The sequence below is a fragment of the Fistularia commersonii genome, chromosome 10 (genome assembly GCF_037954325.1).
Source record: "Fistularia commersonii isolate RoL2024-O1a breed Wild chromosome 10, RoL_Fcom_v1.0, whole genome shotgun sequence".
Lineage (NCBI taxonomy): Eukaryota > Metazoa > Chordata > Actinopteri > Syngnathiformes > Fistulariidae > Fistularia > Fistularia commersonii.
Window position 1 is genome coordinate 13715927 of NC_141293.1, and position 19645 is coordinate 13735571.

Below are 19645 nucleotides of genomic sequence, written 5' to 3' on the forward strand. Positions count from 1 at the left end.
CCGGACCGGCCAATCACAGGGCCGCATATGGAGACACAACTATTCACCCTCTCATTCACAGGTCCGGCCCCTTGGTAAGAGTGGTAAAGGAAAAAAAAAAAGGAAATGAAAACTCGGGAGTGCTAACGGACTTCCTGTGAATGGATGAGTCTAGTCGCACCGCCACATCTGCTCCGAAACACGCCTGCGCCGTTTTACATCTCTCTTCACTGCAGGGACGGCGTAGACCTCCGCCCACCACGATCAGATCAGATCTCAAGCCTCCCTCTGGACGCCATCTGCTCGCCTCTGTTTACTGCCTTTCACCATTGACCCGGAGAAGTGCCTAAGCTCGCCAAACCCTCCGGTTCAGCAGGCGTGACCTCGGCGGGCGCCGCCATTAATGCCCCGCTATCACGCGAGCGGGTGACGGAGGATGAGGGAGATAATTGAAGGTTCTCAGACAATCCCACAGGGAGAAAAACAGAATAAAGACAAGTGCGGTGTGTGTGAGTGTGTGTGTCTCACACCGCAGTGATCTCACACCTGCGTCTCACACACACACACACACACATACACGCACAGATGTTCGCGAGTGCTCCCTGTCGATGTTTCCTTGCGAGATGTCATTACATGATAAAGAGGAAGCCATCAGGAAACCGCTTAAGCACTACTTCCTGTCTGTTGCCGCGGCAACAGACCTGGCTCTGCAGAGTGTGCAGAGCCGGGCCCCTGTGTCTCTCGCCTTGTCTCGCTGGGAGTAGAGGGGGAACAATGAGGCAGGTGTGTTTTAGCGATCGCGGGGTTGGGGTGGGGAGTTGGACTGCAGCCCCGCCCAGGCTGACCTTTGACCCCAGGACATCTGACAGCAATTAGCGTTTATGAGCGCTGGCTGGACGGGCCTGCCGCAGCCACCGCAGATGGTTGCCATTCCGATAAAAAGTTGGGTATAAACACCCGGGGACGCTGCAGGCCTCCGCCATGAATGGACGGATTCATGGCCCCGCCGCCACAACTAACACTGGCGGCTGTGTGTATGTATGTGTGTGTGTGTGTGTGTGTGTGTGTGTGTGTGTGTGAGGAGGGGGGGCAGCTTTTGATCCATAAATCAGCCCCCACAACGCCCGGGGAGTGTCGAGTCCTGACAAAGACGACAGAAGACTTCGGACTTAACATTAATGTCAAATAATGGCTACTGCTGTTCCTCATATTTTCAGCAATATGGTCCTGTTTGGACTGGGTTCCGGCCGGTTCTATAATAACAATTATTGCCCGCCGGTTCCTCGGACCTCCATCATGATGGAACCAAAACCTGTTGAAAACTGCAGCCATGGACAAACATTTGCGTCAGCCTAGGAGCTGAGGCCCGTCTTGTCACACGATGCAAGAGCAGATAGCCCCAGGTGGCTACCCGCTAGCAGCCATGCTAACATGCGGTGCTCTCAGCAGTGACGTTCAGTGGCAGGTCGGATTGTTTCAGCATTCCTGCAAAAGTACTGGGGCACCGAGTATGTTCCCTTGTGGAAGCCCAGGAACAACTGACAGTCAAGCTGGTACTTTTTTGTTGGAAACCGCCATAAAAGAACCTGAAGCAGATGATCAGAAGGTAAAATTTCTCCAACACTAATTTACAATTATACGTATTTCAGTGGTGTTCCGGTGATTTCACACAACCACACAATGCTCACCATGTTCTGCACAACCACGGCAAAATTAATTATTTAACATGAACTAGTCGTAGGGGCGATGCCGCGCCCCCCAGCCCAGAACTCCTGGTCCCCTCATGTGAGTCCAGCCTCCGCCGCCACCTCCTGGCCAAGCCTGCGATTCCCCTCCCCGCAAAAGCTAGCACACTAACCAAACATTTTTGACAAGGTAGCTTATGCCGCCGGTCGCAAACTGCCGAGGATGTTGCCGAGCTGGGAGATGGGGTCGAGCGTTGGGCCCGACTGCTCCGGCGAGGGCCGCCACGCCACGCCATGCTCGCCGCCACATTCCAGGTTTGCAGGGGGACAACAACGGGGGTTAAGCCGCTCCCCTTTCAGACGGCTCCCGCACCGGATTACTGCCAAATTCTTTCCGGGGGTTTTCACTTGTCAGAACAAGCAGAGGCACAACGTCAGCAGTCCGGAGGGGGGGAGGAAGAGGAGGCGGCCCCCAGGGCGGGGAAGGGGGGGGTGGTAGCTGTCGAAGGCAGGCGTTTAGGTTTGAATCTGGGAGGGAAATAGCAGAGAGAGAGGAGCAGCAAGGGGCGTGTCGCAGCAATTTAGTTCCTCCAGGAAGTGGAACTCAACATTATCTTGACGCGGGCCGGCGTGACGGACGAACAGACAGACTTCGGCAGTGCCTTTTCTTTTTGCTTTTTTTTTTTTTTTTTAAACACTGTGAAGATGAAGGGATCTTGTTGACGCTGCCTGGCCTCGTCACCCTTAGAGTGAGAGAGAGCAGGAGGGAGGGGGACTCGCCCACAGGTAAGAAAGCTTCCCCTGTCACTTGTGTTTGGGTTTGGGAGGGAAGCAGTGAGGTGGCGAAGGTGACGGCGGCGGCGGCGGCGTCCTCAGCAGAGCCTGACCGGATGTTCTGACCTGCTCCCCCACCACCTCCACCCCGACGAGGTGCAGTCATGCTAGAACAGGCAGTGACAGATGTAGAGCCTCCTATGTTTTTTGTTTGCACAAGCAAGGAGTTTCTCAACTCGGAATCACCGCCGCTACCACCGTGTTGGTAACATCTCCTTGCCCCGTAAACGGCGAGGCCCCAACTAGGCTCCATCCCGAGGCCTGCTGAGGGCCTCCGGATGGAGCCACTTGTTTCGCTTCCCCCTTTCTGAGGTGGATGGACAGCGAGCTTAAGCAACCGCCGGCGTGCTGTTGTGCAACGCCGACACACTTTTGAAACCTCGCCGGCGACCTAAAAGCCCCGCCTGGCTGTTCTTGAACGCATCACACACACACGCACTCAGAAAAGCTATTTTCTATTTCACTCCGCAACAACATCGATTGCACAACAAGGAGGGATATGATTTGTCGAATCATTGGAATCAAACCGACAGCTGCACCTGCGTCTGCTCACACAAGACTCACGTGACCGGATATTCTGTGCGCAATTTGGCGCCTTCTGCAAAAACAAGTGCCCCCCGCTGAAGACCCTGAATACGCCATGGATGTGAAAGAGTGTATGTAGGGTCGACGTGTCCACCGGCGGCCGCTTAAAATCACCGGGGAAATAATGGGCGGGTGTGATTTATGGTGTAATAACCGCTTTGCAACTGCGATATATCGGTGTCCTCGATTTCCTTCCGTTGCTATGGTGACACAGGCTGTAAAATCAAAGCGGAAAACCGCCTTTCAAACAGAATTGAATGTGCGTGTGTGTGTCTTCGTACAGCAGGCTGAGTTTCACAAAGTTAAAAAGTCTCTTTCCAAACAGCAGCGACGTCTCATCCTGCCACAAGTCGCAGGGGGACGACACAGAAACCGCCGCCACCACTGTTGTCAGTGTCAGAGGAGGCGGAGCTTCTTTCAGACCGGGTTCCTGTGAATATCTTTGATCACAAGTGACCCCCCCGGGCATGGAGAGCTAACGCTGAGAAGCAAAGCTAACGGCAAAAAAAAAAAAAAAAAAGGCGGATCTGCCTTTGAGAGGCAGCCGATGTTTGACTACCTCCTCCTCGCCAGCAGGGGGAGCTGCTCCCTCCTTGTGAGAAAGAGTTGGCGGTCTCACGTCAACAGGCTAGCATCTTCAGAAACGCTCCCACGGCGCACAAAGCGGTAAACATGCCACGGCCCCTCGTGAGAATCAGCTCGCTGATTGGCCAGTGCCGACAAGCCAATAGGAGTGGCTTCACCCCCCCCCACTGAGGGATCCATTGGTCTGCTCCAAGGGGACGAACCATTAACAAGGGCCGAGGGGAGCCAGCGTGTCCATGACACTTGAAAGTCGGCGCCGCATCACCTTGACAACGTGCAGCATGCTACTACTGATTCTGCGCATGTTTAGCTTCTTTGGGATGAAGTAAGACACGACCGGGAAGTAGACACTTCCCACCCGAGACCGGTTCAGTTTTCGGCACGGGATAAATCAGGGGCTATCTGTGGGTATGCACACTGAAGGAACACTATTACACTGCAAAGAATCACCTCCCAAAAAGGCACCTGAAGGTGTTACCAGTCCAAACACATCGCAAATAGGTTTGACAGAGTTTGGACATCACAGCTGCTCCAGGTGTAGGGGTTCATGCCAAAAGTTTAAGTCGTGGTGCTTCGGAACAGCGGCGCCCAAGATGTTATCAAAGTGATAGCACCGGGAGGGGGGGGGGGGCAGGAGTGGCGAACAGGCACGGCCACGAGCTACTACATGTGCACGGAGGGGAGTCATCTCAGGAATGCCAAATATTTACTTCGCTTTGCGCCGCTCCTCCTCAGGGATCTGTGCGGCAAGCAAACACAGCACACAAGAAAACAGATTGTCTTGTCATTTCGATTCAACTTAAGGGATGCTAAGTTAGCCAATGCAGGCTAGCTTTGCGCTCATACGTGCATTACCAGCACTGTCCTCTAGGGGGAATAGCCACCACTTTAAGACAATTGAAAGGAAGAACATCACCGTGATGCATTCATGGACCTCTAAATGCACTCACCTACTGCAATACCAGATCCGTTTTAATTGGCAAAGCACACGCACGCACGCACGCACGCACGCACGCACGCACCCGCTCGAATCCCTTCAGTATCTTTAACAAATAAAGCAGATTGAAACATGAACGCAGAGCCGCCTCCTTGCTGCTTCGCCTCCGTTATCACCGTTTAGGGAAATTAATCTAATGAACGTTTCCTGATTCCTGGCGGGGGGAACCCGCCGCTTCCACAATTAGAAACATGGCGTGCACCCGTGTAAACATGGCACCCGGGATGTCCTATGTGAGCCGCCCCTGCTGTGAAAGAGGATATTCTGATTTGCCAAAAGTTGATGATGGGATCCTTTATGGATACACTTAGGTGGTTTGTTAGCAAGGTGCAAACCGCCACCGCCACACAGGGAGAACATTGTGCTTGTGTGCCGCTGCCTAATGAGCACAAATACTGCATAAGAGCAAGGAGAAAGACTGGGATCCATTGCCATCAATGTCTCGCTGCTGTAGCTAGCTGGCTTAGCACACACTCATCTATGTTAAGAGTCAGCTGCCCTCACTCTGACGTCACAACAAGCTCGACAGCTGGATACTTTCATGCCCAAACCTCACGGCGGAGTGATCCGGTCCGACAAACCGCAGGGCATTTGGATCCGCCATTTATTTTGTTTTTTGGCCCCTGCATTTTGAGATTCCTCCGCTGGTGTGTGTCCATGCTGCATACTGGCAGAGCCTCATAATCCGGGGGCAAAGGGGTCGCCATCCATTGTCACCGCCACCATCAGATCCAAACCCCGCCCCCCTCTGCGTTCCCAGCCCCTGATGCAATCTGGCGGCAGCAGGCGCGGACCTGCCTAAGGTATGCGTGCAAACCCGCTCCCCTCCAACGCCTGTCAGCACAGGCCAGCGGTGCACGAGGGAAAAAACAAGAAAAAAAAAAAAAATCGAGACTGCAGAAGTAGAGCTATGACTGTAACAATGACACGCTTGTCAGGATGGAAGAAACAGGAAGCGGATACAGCGGCCTCCTGTCACTCACACACACACACATACACACACGTGTGGTTTACTCACAATACTGTATTCGGATCTGGAGATGGCAAGAGTTTGTGTCTGAATCTGTGTGTGTGTGTGTGTGTTATAAGGATGGAGGTTTATCAATCCTAGCAGTCAAGCTGGTATCCTCACTGTACGTCAGCCCCTACCTTTCTAATCCCAACTTCTGATTAGAGGCTGAAATGTACATGCCACCCCGCCCCCCCCCCCCCCCCCCCTCTCTCCATCCATCCCTCCATCCCTCTCTATCTCTCTATCGCTCGCTCTCTCTCTCTTTGTGCGGTAGATTAGGGGAACATTAGTCGGAATTAGAGGAGGGTTGATTCCAGCAAGCCCTGCCAATCCAGGATAGACAGTGGGTGTATAAAGGGGCTACAAGTCTTGTTGATGACCCTCCCCGGTGTGTGTGTGTGTGTGTGTGTGTGTGTGTGTGTGTGTGTGTGTGTGTGTGTGAGAAAGATAAACTCCCAGCGGGATGAACCTTCATTCGGAAGCAGAAAGCAAACATCTGCGTTTAAAGTGCTGCTCCTCTGACATTCACTTTGACCTTGTCATCTGACCTTTAACCTCTAAGAAAGGGGCCAAGGTAACCACAGTTCGCTATCTTGAAAAGACCCAGAGCGCACAGCGACCCACCGGTCACAGCAGGGTTTCTTTTACAAGGACCAACAGTCTGGAAGCATCACAAAGGCAGTCATGTCAACTCAAGCCACGGTTTAGAAGGCGAACAAACATGGCTGACAAACATGGTCAGCGCTGTTGTTCCCGCAGCCATCTGCTCTGTCCTCAATGACTGCAGTCCAGTTTGGCTTCTTCGGCCCTCTGTCTCCTTCGCCGCTCTTGGTTTTGATATTTCCGTCACCTTCTGGCGCTCGTCCCTGTGTCTCGCCGCCTCTTTCTCATTGCCTGTCAGTGATTTGCGTTAGCAGTCGGGTCGGCGATCAGTACAGGCTACCCGATGGGGTCGACTCAGAAACTTAAACATGTTTGACGGCCACTGAGGTCGGGTCCGTCATTCACTGATAGGTTTCCCACTAACTACCCACTCCCACGGTCCCCGACAAGACACGCCAACTGCCACAGCTACTGCACCAAACTAGTCATGGACACCTTCCCAAAACTAGCCACACCCACATTCCCCAGCTAGGCATGCCAACTGCTCCAGCTAACCATGCCCGCTGCTCCCAATTTGTCACATAGACGATCCCCCAACTAGGAACACCTACAGTGCCCAACTAGCCATGCACACCCTACTCCAAACTAGTCACAGCCACTTCCCAGTAAACCATTGCCACTACAACAGACTAGCACCTGCACTTCCAGTTAGCCATGGCCGCTGCTCCAAACTAGCCACAGCCACTTCCCAGTTAGCCATGGCCACTTCCCCAAACTAGCCATGCCTACTAATCCCTTCTTGCCACATGCACACCTTCTCCCAACTAGCAACATGCTCTATCCTGAATTAGCCTCAGCCACTGTCCCTGAGAAGAAAACTAGCAAGATCTACTGTACCCAACGAGCCACAACTACCGCACCCAACTCGCCACCTTCCGCAGCCAGTGTCCCAAACTAGTCATGCCCACCCCCCCAGCAAGCCACATTCAATGTCCCCAACAGGCCATGCCAACTTCCCCAACTAACCATATCTGTTGCTCGAATAGCCAAGCACACCATCCCCCAACTAGAAACACCCACTGTACCCAACTAGCCATGCGCACCATAAAATTTACCACACCAAACCAGCCACACTCACTGTCCATGATAAGACACACCCACTTCCCCCTCTAGGTAGCCACACCCACTGCCCCCGAAGGATTATTTACACCAGTTTCAGCTCGGCAGAACAACACACACTAACAGAATGTTCTCCTCCCCGGCGTCAGGGAGCCATGGACTCCTTCAGCTCCAAGGACATGGCCATGAAGGCCCAGAAGAAGATCCTCAGTAGCATGGCCACCAAGGCCTCGGTGCAGATGTTCATCGACGACACCACCAGCGACATACTGGACGAGCTCTACCGCGTCTCCAAGGAATACTGCGGTAACAAGGCACAGGCCCACAAGGTGATCAAGGACCTGGTAAAGATCGCCGTCAAGATTGGCGTGCTCTTCAGGAACAATCGCTTCAGCGCTGAAGAGCTGGTGACGGCCCAGGACTTCAAGAAGAAGCTGCACCTGGGCGCCATGACCGCAATCAGCTTCTACGAGGTACGAGGCAATGTGACTACATCGGTCCAATTTTGATTAGCCGCCTTTCAGCCTCTAGCAAACGCAGAGAGGTTGAAAATCTTGACTTGCCGCCCACCAAAACAAAAGGTCTTCATATTTATTTCTGACCTGCCTAAATGCCTCAGACCATGAGATCAACAACATTCAGCTATTTTTTTGGTCCATTCTTGCATATATTATTTCTTTTCAGTATTTTACGGTTTCAGGATTTTTTTTTTTCAAATGGAGTGGGGGGATTTGGCTCTGCCCCACCGAAACAAAGGTGCTAAAGACACAGCACCCACAATATTCGGCTAGTGAGGTCATTTCTTGCTAAAGTTTATCTATTTGGGCACTTAATTTGCCCAAGGGAGGTGGGCTAGTTCTGACCCGCTAAAATAAAAGTGCAGAAACCTGATGACCTCATCACATTTAATTTTGAGGACATTTATTTGGTTTCATGTGACTTTTGTTTTTAAATAATTTCTTTTTCCTGTTTTACAGATTACAATTTAGGTGGCAGGATGATGAATATTATAAGTGTCACAAACATGAGATGACCACAACCCCCTTTTTAATTTATTTTTTTGGCCATTTACAATTAGTTGTGACCCACAAAAAATAAAGGTGGACTCAACCGGCTTATTTTTTATCTTGTGTCATTTTTTTTTCACCTGATTTAACACTGATACTTTGTTTCGCTTTATCTTAAATGTATTTTTTTTTGGAAAAAAAAAAATTCACCGAAAAAAAGATATCAGAATATTTTTCCTAATTTTTTTTAGATTCATTTCCTGTTTTTTGCGTATTTTATTTTTTCAAACTTGAAGGGAAAAAGAAAATTACAAACATATTAGTAGTAAAAATGACCAGTATTTTATGCAGTCTACAAGATTTATTCAGACTGTCTATAATAATTTATTATGTTTCAAGAAACAAGACATTGTGATTAGATGTTCCCTCTTCCTGGTTCCTGCCCATTTTCTGACCCTAAAAAGACTGTTCATTCAGACTCGAAAACAGAAAAAAATATAAGTGTCTGACACATTGGGAGACTTGGACCCGAAAGTAATAGATTACTCACATGGGAACGTGGGCGCAAATCATCTTCAATTCCTGGTAATCCCGACAAGTTGAAAGCAAACAAATGCGAAGGCTGCCTCATCAAATCTCCACAACAATTTGGCCAAAGCGTCAGTCGATGTCAAACTGAGCTGCGACGTAGCTGCAGGCACAACATCGATATCTCATGATCACCTCATCAATTCGCTGACAGCTCTACTTTTCTGCAAACAGAAACTCTCACAATGTTCGCCTTGAAAAAAAACTTATCATACTGAGACATCATCTCAATAGATTCCGCTAGACAGTCGAAGGTGTAAAAAATTCAGATTAAATTTCCCTTTTCGGTTGAGAATGGAATCTGAAATCCGCAGGGGAGGACCTGCGAGGGTTCCACGGTGTGAGAAACCCTAAATCAACAAGGAAGTTCATCTAGGTCTTTAAATTCTGGAAGAAAAAAGGCCAAACGCTCTGTGATCGATGTGTAACAGCGTGTATGTGTGTGTGTGTTTCCACCAGGTGGACTTCACCTTCGACAAGGCAGTGATGGCCGACCTCTTGACCGACTGCCGGGACCTGCTGCTGAAGCTGGTCAATACTCACCTCACCGCAAAATCCCACGGGCGCATCAACCACGTGTTCAACCATTACTCGGACCCGGAGCTTCTGACCAAGCTGTACGACCCCAGCGGCCCTTATCGGGCCCACCTCACCAGCATCTGCAAAGGACTCAACAAACTGGTGGAGGAGGGGACGATATGACTTGGGAGGGGGGGGCCAACGACAATGCCGCTCCGCAGTTCTTCGAGAACTCACGGGTGGCGGAGGGGATCATGCCTCTCCTGGAGGTTTTTTTTTTGTTTTAGAGTTGGTGAAATACTGAGGTGTTATTCCACTCTTTCAGGACAAAAAAAAAAACAGAAAAAGAAACATATTTTAATAGAATTGGTTTCTACTTTTTTTGTTACAAAAAAAAAGAAACGCGAGATCCGTTTCGAACAACTGACGCTCCGCGGTGACTCGATGCTGCCATCTAGCGGCCGAATTGCGCAAAACCGTCAGGAAATCAGGAAATACAACCAGTATCCACACTGTGTACCCTGCGTCCTTTTACTTTGAGACTTGAATATTCATTGTGTATTGTTCTTTGTTTTTTTGTTTATTTTATTTTTTTTTATGAATGAGAGAGCAATTGGAATTGCCAGGATGGGAGGTCCACAAACAAATCACTGGAAAAATCAAAAGCCGAATGAGAACCCTCGGATTCTCCTTGGGCGGAACATTATCAGGTATATTATGCAGATTTTTAAAAAGAAAACAAGGAAATCAACAATCACATTTCTGCTTCAGCAGTAGGATGTTTTTTTCATCATGCATGCAGATACTAAGTTAACATCCGGTTGACTTCAAATTCCTTTTTTATTACTTTAATTCCAAGACAGATCATATTTCGATTAAACGGCTATAAATGTCAGTTGACAGCAACGGGTCAGTTCTCTTGTCATAAAGTGTGTGTGTGTGTGTTTTACAATAGAAGCTTGTTCAGTTGTAAAGCTGTGAAAACTTTTGATGTTTTTTTTTCATGCAGCAAACATATTCCAACAGTCTCACCACACACACACCACCCTCTTACACTCTCTCTTTTAGACACGCAGATACACTCAAAGACACTCCTCCCTTCATGTGAGGACTCGTTCATTAGTCATGTGATCACACACTGACAGCCAACGCTGATACGGCTGCAACAACTTTCAACAATCCAGTGATTCTTAAAACACTGTCTGGCTCCAGGAAGTACTCGCACTAACATTACTGTAGTAGTACTTGAAAAGCTGTGAGTGTTACCGTCATGTTGCGTGGAGCGCAGATCCATTAGGTTAACATCCACAACGGCACACGCTCAGAAAAACAAAAAAACAAACCAAAAAAAAAAATCACAAATACAGAAAAAGAAAAAAAAAACAAAAGTACCTTAAAAGAAAGAGACGGTCTTTCAACAACCCTAATTCAATATTATTTCCACCTCCTGGCAAAGTGGACTTACCTGGGCGACGTCCTTTCAAATTAAAACCCTTTCAAGCAGACATACCAACAAGAGGTACCAACTTTATTGACATAATTATGGGATGAGAAATGCATTCATCACACAATTTAGAGCTTTGAGAAACAAGACAAGAAACCGCCCTGTGGTTCCTCCCCAGTGCAGCAGGGAGTGTTGTTACCGTGCTGACTCTTAAAAGTCCATGTAAACATTTATATTCTTCATCTGGCAAATAATTAAACAACAAAAAACAAAGCCCTTTGGTAAAATCAAACCAGTCAGTGTGATGACACCATTTTTTTTTCTCACAACTGCTATAAAAAATATTGTAAAGGTATCTAAAATAGAGACACTTGTAAGTGAGTTCTGTCTAAAATTCTAAAATTCATACATGTTGATGTGGTTAAAATCAGAGCAGTGTGTGGGGGGGGGGCAGCGGGGTGGGTGTGAAAAATATTTCTGCGGTGCAAAAACGTCACGGGTCACAAGATTTCTGTCAAAAAGAAGTGTCTTCTTCATTGCATCCACCGTACATGATGGAACTCCTGCATGACCAATTGCCTGGTTTTGTTCACATTCCAAGTCCTGCCCCCCTCCAAGAGAGGCTAAAGAATTTTCCGCATGTCTCAGGGGATGAATTTCAAAAGTATAAAAGTCCATGTGAAAAGGGGGGGGGGCGCACCTGTTGACGGCCACGTCACAGCTGAAATATCTCGTCCTCCCTGTCCCTCAGCTTCTTGGTAAGCCTGGTGATGGTGACGGGGATGGGGACCGGCGGTGCCGACAGTGTCAGTCCGGAAGCCGTGCTGTGCACCCTGGTGAACGGCGACTGCCCCGGCATCCGGTCCGTGCAGGCAGCTTCCAGCTCCGCCACCCTGATGAGACACCGCTTCATGAGAAGACACTCAAATACAAACCAACCTTCATAAGGGAGCGCGTAGGGCGAATTGCAGAACCTGCAGGAACCAACTGAGACCACCTTCATTTCAGGCATACAGATCCAAGCACAACAGCAACTACCTCCACTCTCCCGGATGAACTTTTTCAAGTTACCTCAAATTCCAAGGACACCCCCCTCGGAAACACGAAATCAGGAAATGACCGGGGTTGTCAGCGCAAATCCAGAAAACCTGATGGTATTTGAAAGGTGGACCGTGTTGTGTTTCAGGTGACCGCCTCACTGTCAAACTGCTGCTCAAACCCCCTAGGCGAGGAGGAAAGCTGTTACAGGATGTGTTTGGAAAAAAACGTCCTTGACGTTTGTACTTAAAAGGTTTGCTCTCAGCAAACAGAGGCCCGAGGTGATTTACAATACGGTTCAGACAGCGCTCTTGAAAATGGAGGTCAACTACAGAAACCCCATCCTGTTCCTGCAAACCCCACCTCCTTCACCAGCCTCTTGTGGTCGTTAGGGAACCAAGATCCACCGAACACATGGGAGAAGCAGGAGACACACTTCCCCCCCTGTGGTGGCGTGACAGGGGGCGTCTGGTGTCAGCTGGGTTTAACAGGTCCGGGCCTGTCGCCGCTACGAATGTGATGTTGTCTTGTCTATAAACTCATGGGGGATGTTTGGTCAGTGTCTCTCTCTCTCTCTCTTTCACACACACACACACACACACACACACTTCACCCTTTGTTCGGTGAGTGTTTTGCCAAGCTCAGTGGGCAGGCTGTCTGGAAGATCCAGGACAACAGGGTTGCGGTACCCGGCTGTCACACAAGCTGCCATAATGGGCTGGCGGGCACGCATGCACGCACACACACACACGCACGCACGCAGGGTGTACCTCTCCTCGCCTTCCTGGCACCTCTTGACGGCAGCCTTCTTTGACTGGCTGATAAGTTCGTCCAGCCGTTTGAAGAAATCCTTCGGCGTGACGTCGGACGCCATCTCAGCGCCGTCCTCCCGCTGCTCATCTGCAGAGCCCTCCGTGAAACTGTCAATCGCCTCGCCCCCACCATCGTTGTCCACCACACCCGGCAAAGTCTTGTCCGCCAGCACGGGGATGGACAGGGACTTCTTCAGGAAGATGGAGTCGTTGGTGTAAAGCCGGTTGACCCGTTTGATTTGCTCCATCTGGAAGAGACGGACAGACGGTAGAGCTGACCTGAAGGTGCCTTTAGACCCCCTCCAACTTCAGCATTCTTCTACCCAGATCTTCACCATCCCTCCTCTGTCCATGTCCAAACATCTAACAAGTGCTATCCCTCTGATGGACTCATTCCTGATCCTCTTCATCTACCCATCATTCTGAACCTCCATTCAAGTCAGGGTTTATTGTGGTGTGTGCACGAAGAAGACACTGTCCAAACATGCAAAGCACACATCACAATACACAATGAAACTCAAGTTACAGAGACAGCCTGTGAAACGCGCAACAGAAATGTGAAGAACGCAGAAATGCAAAAAATGCAGAAATCAAACTAACCAGTTTAAGAAACTTGCAAATTGAGGACTTAAATTTTAAACTCTGTAGGGCAGGAGCCTTGCCTCTATGATTTTTATCATCCAGGGAAAACAATGCAAGTTCGTTATATGCACCAAACTTTTAATCTCTTAAAACCTCTCCTATATGTGTAAATATATGTGTGTTCGGCACTCACCGACACTCCGTACTTGAGCGCCAGGCCCTGCAGCGTCTCCCCGGGCTGGATGCGGTGCTCGACGAGCCTGCGACGCGCCGGGGCCACCGGCGAACGCACCAGGCTGCCGTAGGACCTGGAGCGGCCACCGCGGAGCAGCCCACCCCCGCCAACCCCCGTCGGCTCCCCGGACATGGCTTAGGTTGAGCGGTCACCGCGGCTGGGCGGGAACCCCCGACATGTCGGCATGTCCTGGCTAACCGCTCATTAGCCGGCTGTTCACTCGAATCGATAATCACCCGACTAGCTTGTCAACTTAATTAGCATGGCGACGGTTGACAGTTCCCCCCACCTGCTTCAAAGCTTCTCGTCGCGGGTTTCCCGACTTTAACTATCCTAATAAACGTATTTCTATATGTTATTCCTCAAGATGATAAGACTGGTTAAGTTACTCGCAGAAAAAGTCGAGTTTCCGTGGTGTATCTCCGCCGACCGTCAGCGGTCTACCGGCTGCCATATGTTGCCATGGCTGCCGCCTGGTCACATGATTTGTGTCACACAGACGCTGCATTCATGACCGTGGGGAAAAAATAAAACTCGTAATCGCCGTGGTAACAGCTTTACGGCACATTTGGAAGGCGCTCACGTCAGTCACAAACTCATCCCGGGTCACTTTAAATTTGACCGATTGAAAATAAAATGGAAACAAAAAAAAATAGTGCAATACCCGTGTTTACATTATTGTGTACCCCGGTGTGTGTGTGTCAGATTTACCAATAAATTGGCCAAGTCAATGGACCTGGCATGTCCATTTTTGATTCGCTGCTCTTTCGTTCTTCCGATATTATCTAATTTCGATTTGAATAAATAAGTTTAAAAAAAAAGAAAGGAGACCACCTGGCGTAATTCACACAAATGCGGCGGGGTACATTTCAGTTACACAAGTTAGTGAATACAAGCGAAAATAAAGTGTTTATCCATTTTGTTTTATTTTATTTATAATTAAAAGAATACCATATTTCGACACGAGTGTCACATTGAGCCTTTTTTGCTCACAACTCGCCTTTCGTGTAAATAACAGCACCGAAGCTGTGTTTTCAGATCGGTAGCCTAGTTTCCCATTTTCCCCATTGGTATTGAACTAACCGCTGCTAAGACATCTACCAACACGGGACAGCGAGTGGTGTAGCTAGCACGTTATAAACATTGCTGTTTTTTTCTGATTTCCACCAACGAAGCAATGTCTTTTAAGAGGGAAGGCGATGATAAGAGTCAGCTAAATATCCTGAAGGTAATTCTTAATTTCTCAATCATTACAATGACACTTTTAAAGTTTGTACATCCTGTTGTTATACGCATGTTAGCGAACGAGCTAGCTTGAGCGACAGTAAAGTGGGCTATGTTGACAAACTTGTTTGTCCTCCTTTTGTGTGTGTGTGCGTGCGTGTGTGTGTGTGTGTCTTTACAGAAACGCCGCGTCGCAGATCTCCTCTCCAACTTCATCCCGGAAGACGAGGCGGCGCTTCTGAAAAACGGAAGGTACTGTAGAACCGGAGCCGAAACGCTGGTCCGTTCACGGCTAGCTAAGCTCAGCCGCCCGGACCACGAATGCTGCTGTGGCAAAGATGTAGATGAAGGTTCCTGGTCTTCCTCCTCTTTCCTCCAGATATACCTGTCTCGTCTGCTCCTACCGGCCAGTGTTTGACACCGTGGACACGCTGACGGTCCACAGGAACGGGAAAAGGCACCTGCAAGGTTAGATGTGGTTTCCTGGTTAGCCCCCAGACCTGATAAGGTCCATCCAGTCCTTTGGCTCCAGTCCTGCAGAAGTGAGCCACGGTTTTTATATTTTATTTATCTATTTTCTATCCTCAGGATTGAAGGCCTTTTATGGGAAGAAAGCAGAGGTGAAAAATGAAATCACAAAGAGGCGACAGGAGACCTTTATCCGGGCCGAAGACGGCAGGCAGGTTGGATTTGGAATAACAAAGTGAACATTCGATAAAGTTTGGAGTATTTGGTGTGTGTGTGTTTAATGCGTGTGTGTGTGTGTTCTAGGAGGCTCCCGGTTCGGCCCCTCTGTTAGAGCGAACCCGCGTCCTCACCCATCACGCCCTGCTGAAGAGCAGGCCGTATGATAGCCGCCACTGGAGAACCAGGTGTGTTTGTGCAGGAAGTGACCTCGACCAATGAGCTCAAAATAAGAATATTCACACCCAGCCTTATGCTCAATATTATTCTGGATCCTCTGACTCCAGCACACCATCAATGCTCTCCCTCTCCTTTGGGCTTCTCCCTTCAGGAGTTGCAACTGTCAATCATCTGCCTCCATCTAACCCTCTCACACCAACTAACTTCCACCAGTTACTTCCTCCATCTTTTTTTCATTATAAAGTAAAAACTGATTAAAACAATAGGTTATTTTTCTTAGTTTTCCTCCTAGTTCTCAGTCAGTCAGTATTTATCGTAATTTACGGACGATTGAGCGCACCTCAATATAAGCCACTCCGGCTAGCTGATTACTATCTTGGGCTTCCTCCTGCGCACTAAAACCGTCAAAGTCATCTTCTTCGGTTTCGGAGTTGAACGTCTTCAGAATTTCACGGTCATTTCATCGGTCCGATGTGACGAGGATAAATGTTTTAGCAGCGTGAACCTCTCCAGCCCCCCCCCCCAAAAAATCCATAAAATTAATTGCATCGCTATTTAAGCCGTAGTGTTCTAAGCGTGTGAAAAAAGTCACGGATTATCATCTGGAATTTACAGTACATCTATTAATTCACTTCTAAGTTTGGTTATCGTGAATACACACAGTACAAATATGTTTTTTTTCTTCTCTGGGGTGAAGTACGAAAGGTCCGAAAGCTCGAACAGGCCCCATCTCAGATCCCAGCAGGGCCGCCCCGGCCCAGGAGGAAGCTGGCCGTGCAGCTGAAGGTCCCAGCGCCTTGTCGCGAACCGACGAGCCGTCAGGTAACATCCAACCACTTCGGGGGTTCGACTTCAGAACCGGCCCGCTTAGCCTCCTCCTCACCCTCCTCTTCTTCTGCAGAGTCGCAACAAGCAGAGCAGCGGCCTGCGGTACCACAGAACAGTGAGCCGATGACGGAGCAGAGACGGCGGGAGCTGGAACACTACCTGAAACTGAAAAGGTGCGCGGTTCCTCTCCTGGTACTCTGGGAAGGTTCTCCTGGTTCTCCCTCCTTCAGGAGGATCAACACGCTGGCAGCACCATTGCAGCAAAGCTGGAACAAACAAGCAAACCTCCTGGATTTTTTTAGAATCTGATTTTGTTGTATTTACCTTCTCTGTCCCGTAATTACACTAATATACTGAACAAACCAAATTGTTACTTCCTCTGTGCATGTGTGTGTGCGTGCGCAGTGCCGGCTGGGTGCAGGACCCGAGCGGCAACTGGACGAAGGACGAGAACGTGGAGTTTGACTCCGATGAAGAGGAGCCTTCTCCGCTGGAGCCCCCCCTCCCGAGGAGCGCCGGCTCCTCCGATTGGTCCAATTAGGACTATCATGCACAGGATGCTGTTTTCAACCATTAACTCAAGGAAAACAATATCATGAAGAGCAACATTTCCCATTTGACTGACAGCAAACGGAGCCTAATTAAGCCCCGCCTCCTCGGGGTCCTGTGTAAGGATCGATAAAAGCTTACCTGTGTACGTTGTAATTGTTGCCATGGAGATGGACTTGATATTTAATTAAATTTTTTCCTGTTTCTCAAATGACCCTGACTTGAGTTGTGGGTTGAACTCCTGGAGATCAGGATGGTTGCGGTTCTTGTGAGAATCAATCAGCTTGATCGGCTGTCAATAGATCAATGCTTTGTGGTCAGGTTTCAGAGTAAATACAGAACTTCTACAGACTTGTGATTCTTTATCGGGGACTTTCACATTTCGAAACCCATTAAGTTGGGCAATCTTAAAAAAGACCAATTTACACTTAAATGTCTAAGAAAAAAGAAAGTACGTTATGATTACAATCACATCCAAAGATGCTTCTCCTTCATTCACTTTTGGTGAATGTAGCCTTGGCCAGGAAGTGTTGGTGTCATCAGGCGGATTCTTTAAAAAAATCATTTCCTGATTTAAATTTTTTGTTTTACATTTGTTAACTTTGGGTTGCAAACACAGAAAGCGCTTGTTAAACTCGCTGACAGTTGAGTTTAAATTTTTCCATGGAAAAATAAGTGAAAATTTACTTTCAAAAGGACTTCAACCTTTTTGGTGCCTGTTCTTCTTACCACCAGAGGTCACTGTTGTCCCTCCGCGGTCTTCAGGCGCTTCAGGATGGGACTATTTTCATCTTGACCTCCTGACCTTTCCCTCTGCCCCGCCTCTGTGGGACTAAACGGTCAGCTTAAGCTCCAATCAGCAGCCGGAGGGGGTCGAGTTGGGGAGGCAAGGGGTGACATCAGTGATAATTGATGTTCGCCTATAACCCCCCCCTCGTCCCCTCCCTCCTGCATTCAGTATAAATTGGATAAACCGCCGGGTCAGAGAGAAAGAGCAGCGGGTCTTAACTTCCTGATGGAGGCGCTAATGTGTGTCAGAGTGAAACCTGCCCCCCCCACCCCAGCCACCTGGGGCGCGCGCACACACACACACAGTGTTGAACTCACCTGCAGTGACTTTGTGCAGAGTTTGCAGGTGATTTTATACACAGCAATACTTTGACTGTTTCCGTGATTCAGCTCGTAACCATGTTTGCTCGTATTCAGTTTCCCCATTTAAATTAAGTGAAACGACGTTAATTCGTTCCAGACCCTTCCGGGGAAATAACAAATCATGTCTGACAATAGTACTACAAATTGAGAAAATGTAAGAAATAAGCTGGTTTTATTAAATGATTTTTACTTTGAAGATGGCGTCAGTGGAGGAGTTTTCCATTTGGTGATCGATCCTTAACTTACGGGCTCCACACTTAATGCTACAATGGGTTGCTAAATAGAACAGGCACACTTTGTCTAAACTTCATTAATGGACCGAGTGAAGCTGGTCCTCTAAAACCATCAAACCGTCCCTGGCCATCTTTGAACAATTCTTCTGATGCCTCGTCTGTTGACGTTTCCGCCACCTCCTTCTTTGTCACAGGCATCGCTGTATCTCACCGACAACATCTCCACCTTTTCATGGACGATTCCCAACACACACGATTTTCTCAGGGCTAGCAAGCAGAGGGCGTCACGTCCCGCTGTCTTTAAACGCCACTTCACAAACAGCGGCAGTAACATTGGTGTCAAACGCTCATCCTCTGCGCTCCTAACTCAGATCTGGGCTCCAAAAAAATCCTCTGAGCGACAGCTCAGTCTTGGAAAACTAAGTCAATGCACTTGGAAGTCAAGTAAATGAACATCTTTGTTATTTATTCCTCATGAAGGCATCAGTTATCTCTGTGTTTCAGGATCTGGCAGCTGGGTAACAGCTAAAACCAGTAGGAATGTAAAGAAATGTGCAGAATTTTTTATACAAGAAGCTCCTTGAACAGGTCCAAGAACCTTGGAGGGGAGAGGAGCTCATCCTGGTATCAAGAGACCAAACGATGGGGAACGAGTCTGAAAAACCTTGATTAAATCATATTGATTAAAATGTACTTTTCTATTTCAGTAAGAGAGAATCTCAATCTGGGATTATAATCTGAGATGCTGACCCACAGGATCGCGCGTTGGCTTCTCATGTTCCGTGAACGCTAAAATTAACCCCATGAACAGACACCCGTTCTTGGACGAAGCCCGATTCAAAGAAGAATCATCAAGAGATGCAGAGACGTCGTAGCCGTCCGACGACAAGGATGGAAAAAGTAATGAAAACACGCCTCCCGCCCGCATGTGTGTGTGTGTGTGTTAATGAACAGCTAAAGCAGCTCCGGCTCCAAGAGGAGGCAGCTGAGGAAGCCTAGCCACGCCGGCCGGAATCCTCGGAGGCCAGCAGCTGTCTCTGCTCGTAACCCCCCTGCCCCACGTGACGCCCCCTTCAGGTCGCTCCTTATATTTGGAGCGAGGTAACCCAAGCCCCGGTGACCGAGGGTGACAGTGTGGGGGGGGGGGTAAAATTAGTTCAGGTGCTCGGGG

At 48.8% G+C, this 19645-nt stretch overlaps 3 protein-coding genes across 6 annotated transcripts; 2 read left to right on the top strand and 1 right to left on the bottom strand.

The window, feature by feature from the left end:
• Positions 1–2119: 2119 nt before the first annotated feature.
• tnfaip8l2b (tumor necrosis factor, alpha-induced protein 8-like 2b) lies at positions 2120–10413 on the top strand. Of its 2 annotated transcripts, none has more exons than XM_086153851.1 (3): positions 2120–2594; positions 7549–7872; positions 9454–10413. In XM_086153851.1, the coding sequence occupies exons 2-3, from the start codon at positions 7555–7557 to the stop codon at positions 9694–9696; spliced, it is 561 nt and encodes a 186-aa protein (XP_086009977.1). In that variant the 5' UTR covers positions 2120–2594; positions 7549–7554; the 3' UTR covers positions 9697–10413. The 2 variants fall into 2 exon arrangements, with proteins under 2 accessions (XP_086009977.1, XP_086009976.1); XM_086153850.1 differs by having other exon boundaries at positions 2120–2450.
• An 863-nt stretch (positions 10414–11276) lies between these two features.
• lysmd1 (LysM, putative peptidoglycan-binding, domain containing 1) lies at positions 11277–15099 on the bottom strand. 3 transcript variants are annotated; one of them, XM_086153849.1, is made up of 4 exons: positions 13583–15099; positions 12766–13055; positions 12359–12526; positions 12095–12179 (listed from the first exon to the last, which is right to left on the bottom strand). In XM_086153849.1, exons 1-3 carry the CDS (start codon positions 13754–13756, stop codon positions 12364–12366), a joined length of 627 nt encoding a protein of 208 aa, XP_086009975.1. In that variant the 5' UTR covers positions 13757–15099; the 3' UTR covers positions 12095–12179; positions 12359–12363. The 3 variants fall into 3 exon arrangements, with proteins under 3 accessions (XP_086009972.1, XP_086009974.1, XP_086009975.1); XM_086153846.1 differs by lacking the exons at positions 12095–12179; positions 12359–12526 and adding an exon at positions 11277–11850; XM_086153848.1 differs by having other exon boundaries at positions 12045–12526.
• On the top strand, positions 14713–17287 carry scnm1 (sodium channel modifier 1). The gene is made up of 8 exons (XM_086153845.1): positions 14713–14852; positions 15030–15100; positions 15228–15316; positions 15437–15531; positions 15620–15720; positions 16410–16534; positions 16614–16713; positions 16946–17287. The coding sequence occupies exons 1-8, from the start codon at positions 14802–14804 to the stop codon at positions 17079–17081; spliced, it is 768 nt and encodes a 255-aa protein (XP_086009971.1). The 5' UTR covers positions 14713–14801; the 3' UTR covers positions 17082–17287.
• The last annotated feature ends 2358 nt before the right edge of the window (positions 17288–19645 follow it).

Bases quoted from the DNA above. Each gene is read 5' to 3' on its own strand.
- scnm1 (XM_086153845.1), top strand. From the start codon at position 14,802: ATGTCTTTTAAGAGGGAAGGCGATGATAAGAGTCAGCTAAATATCCTG. The intron at 15,101-15,227 runs GTACTGTAGAAC...TCTTTCCTCCAG, and splicing joins GCGCTTCTGAAAAACGGAAG to ATATACCTGTCTCGTCTGCT. The intron at 16,714-16,945 runs GTGCGCGGTTCC...GTGCGTGCGCAG, and splicing joins CACTACCTGAAACTGAAAAG to TGCCGGCTGGGTGCAGGACC.
- lysmd1 (XM_086153846.1), bottom strand. From the start codon at position 13,756: ATGTCCGGGGAGCCGACGGGGGTTGGCGGGGGTGGGCTGCTCCGCGGT. The intron at 13,056-13,582 runs GTGAGTGCCGAA...CGTCTCTTCCAG, and splicing joins CGCTCAAGTACGGAGTGTCG to ATGGAGCAAATCAAACGGGT. The intron at 11,851-12,765 runs GTACACCCTGCG...GTGTCTCATCAG, and splicing joins TGCCAGGAAGGCGAGGAGAG to GGTGGCGGAGCTGGAAGCTG.
- tnfaip8l2b (XM_086153851.1), top strand. From the start codon at position 7,555: ATGGACTCCTTCAGCTCCAAGGACATGGCCATGAAGGCCCAGAAGAAG. The intron at 7,873-9,453 runs GTACGAGGCAAT...TGTTTCCACCAG, and splicing joins CCGCAATCAGCTTCTACGAG to GTGGACTTCACCTTCGACAA.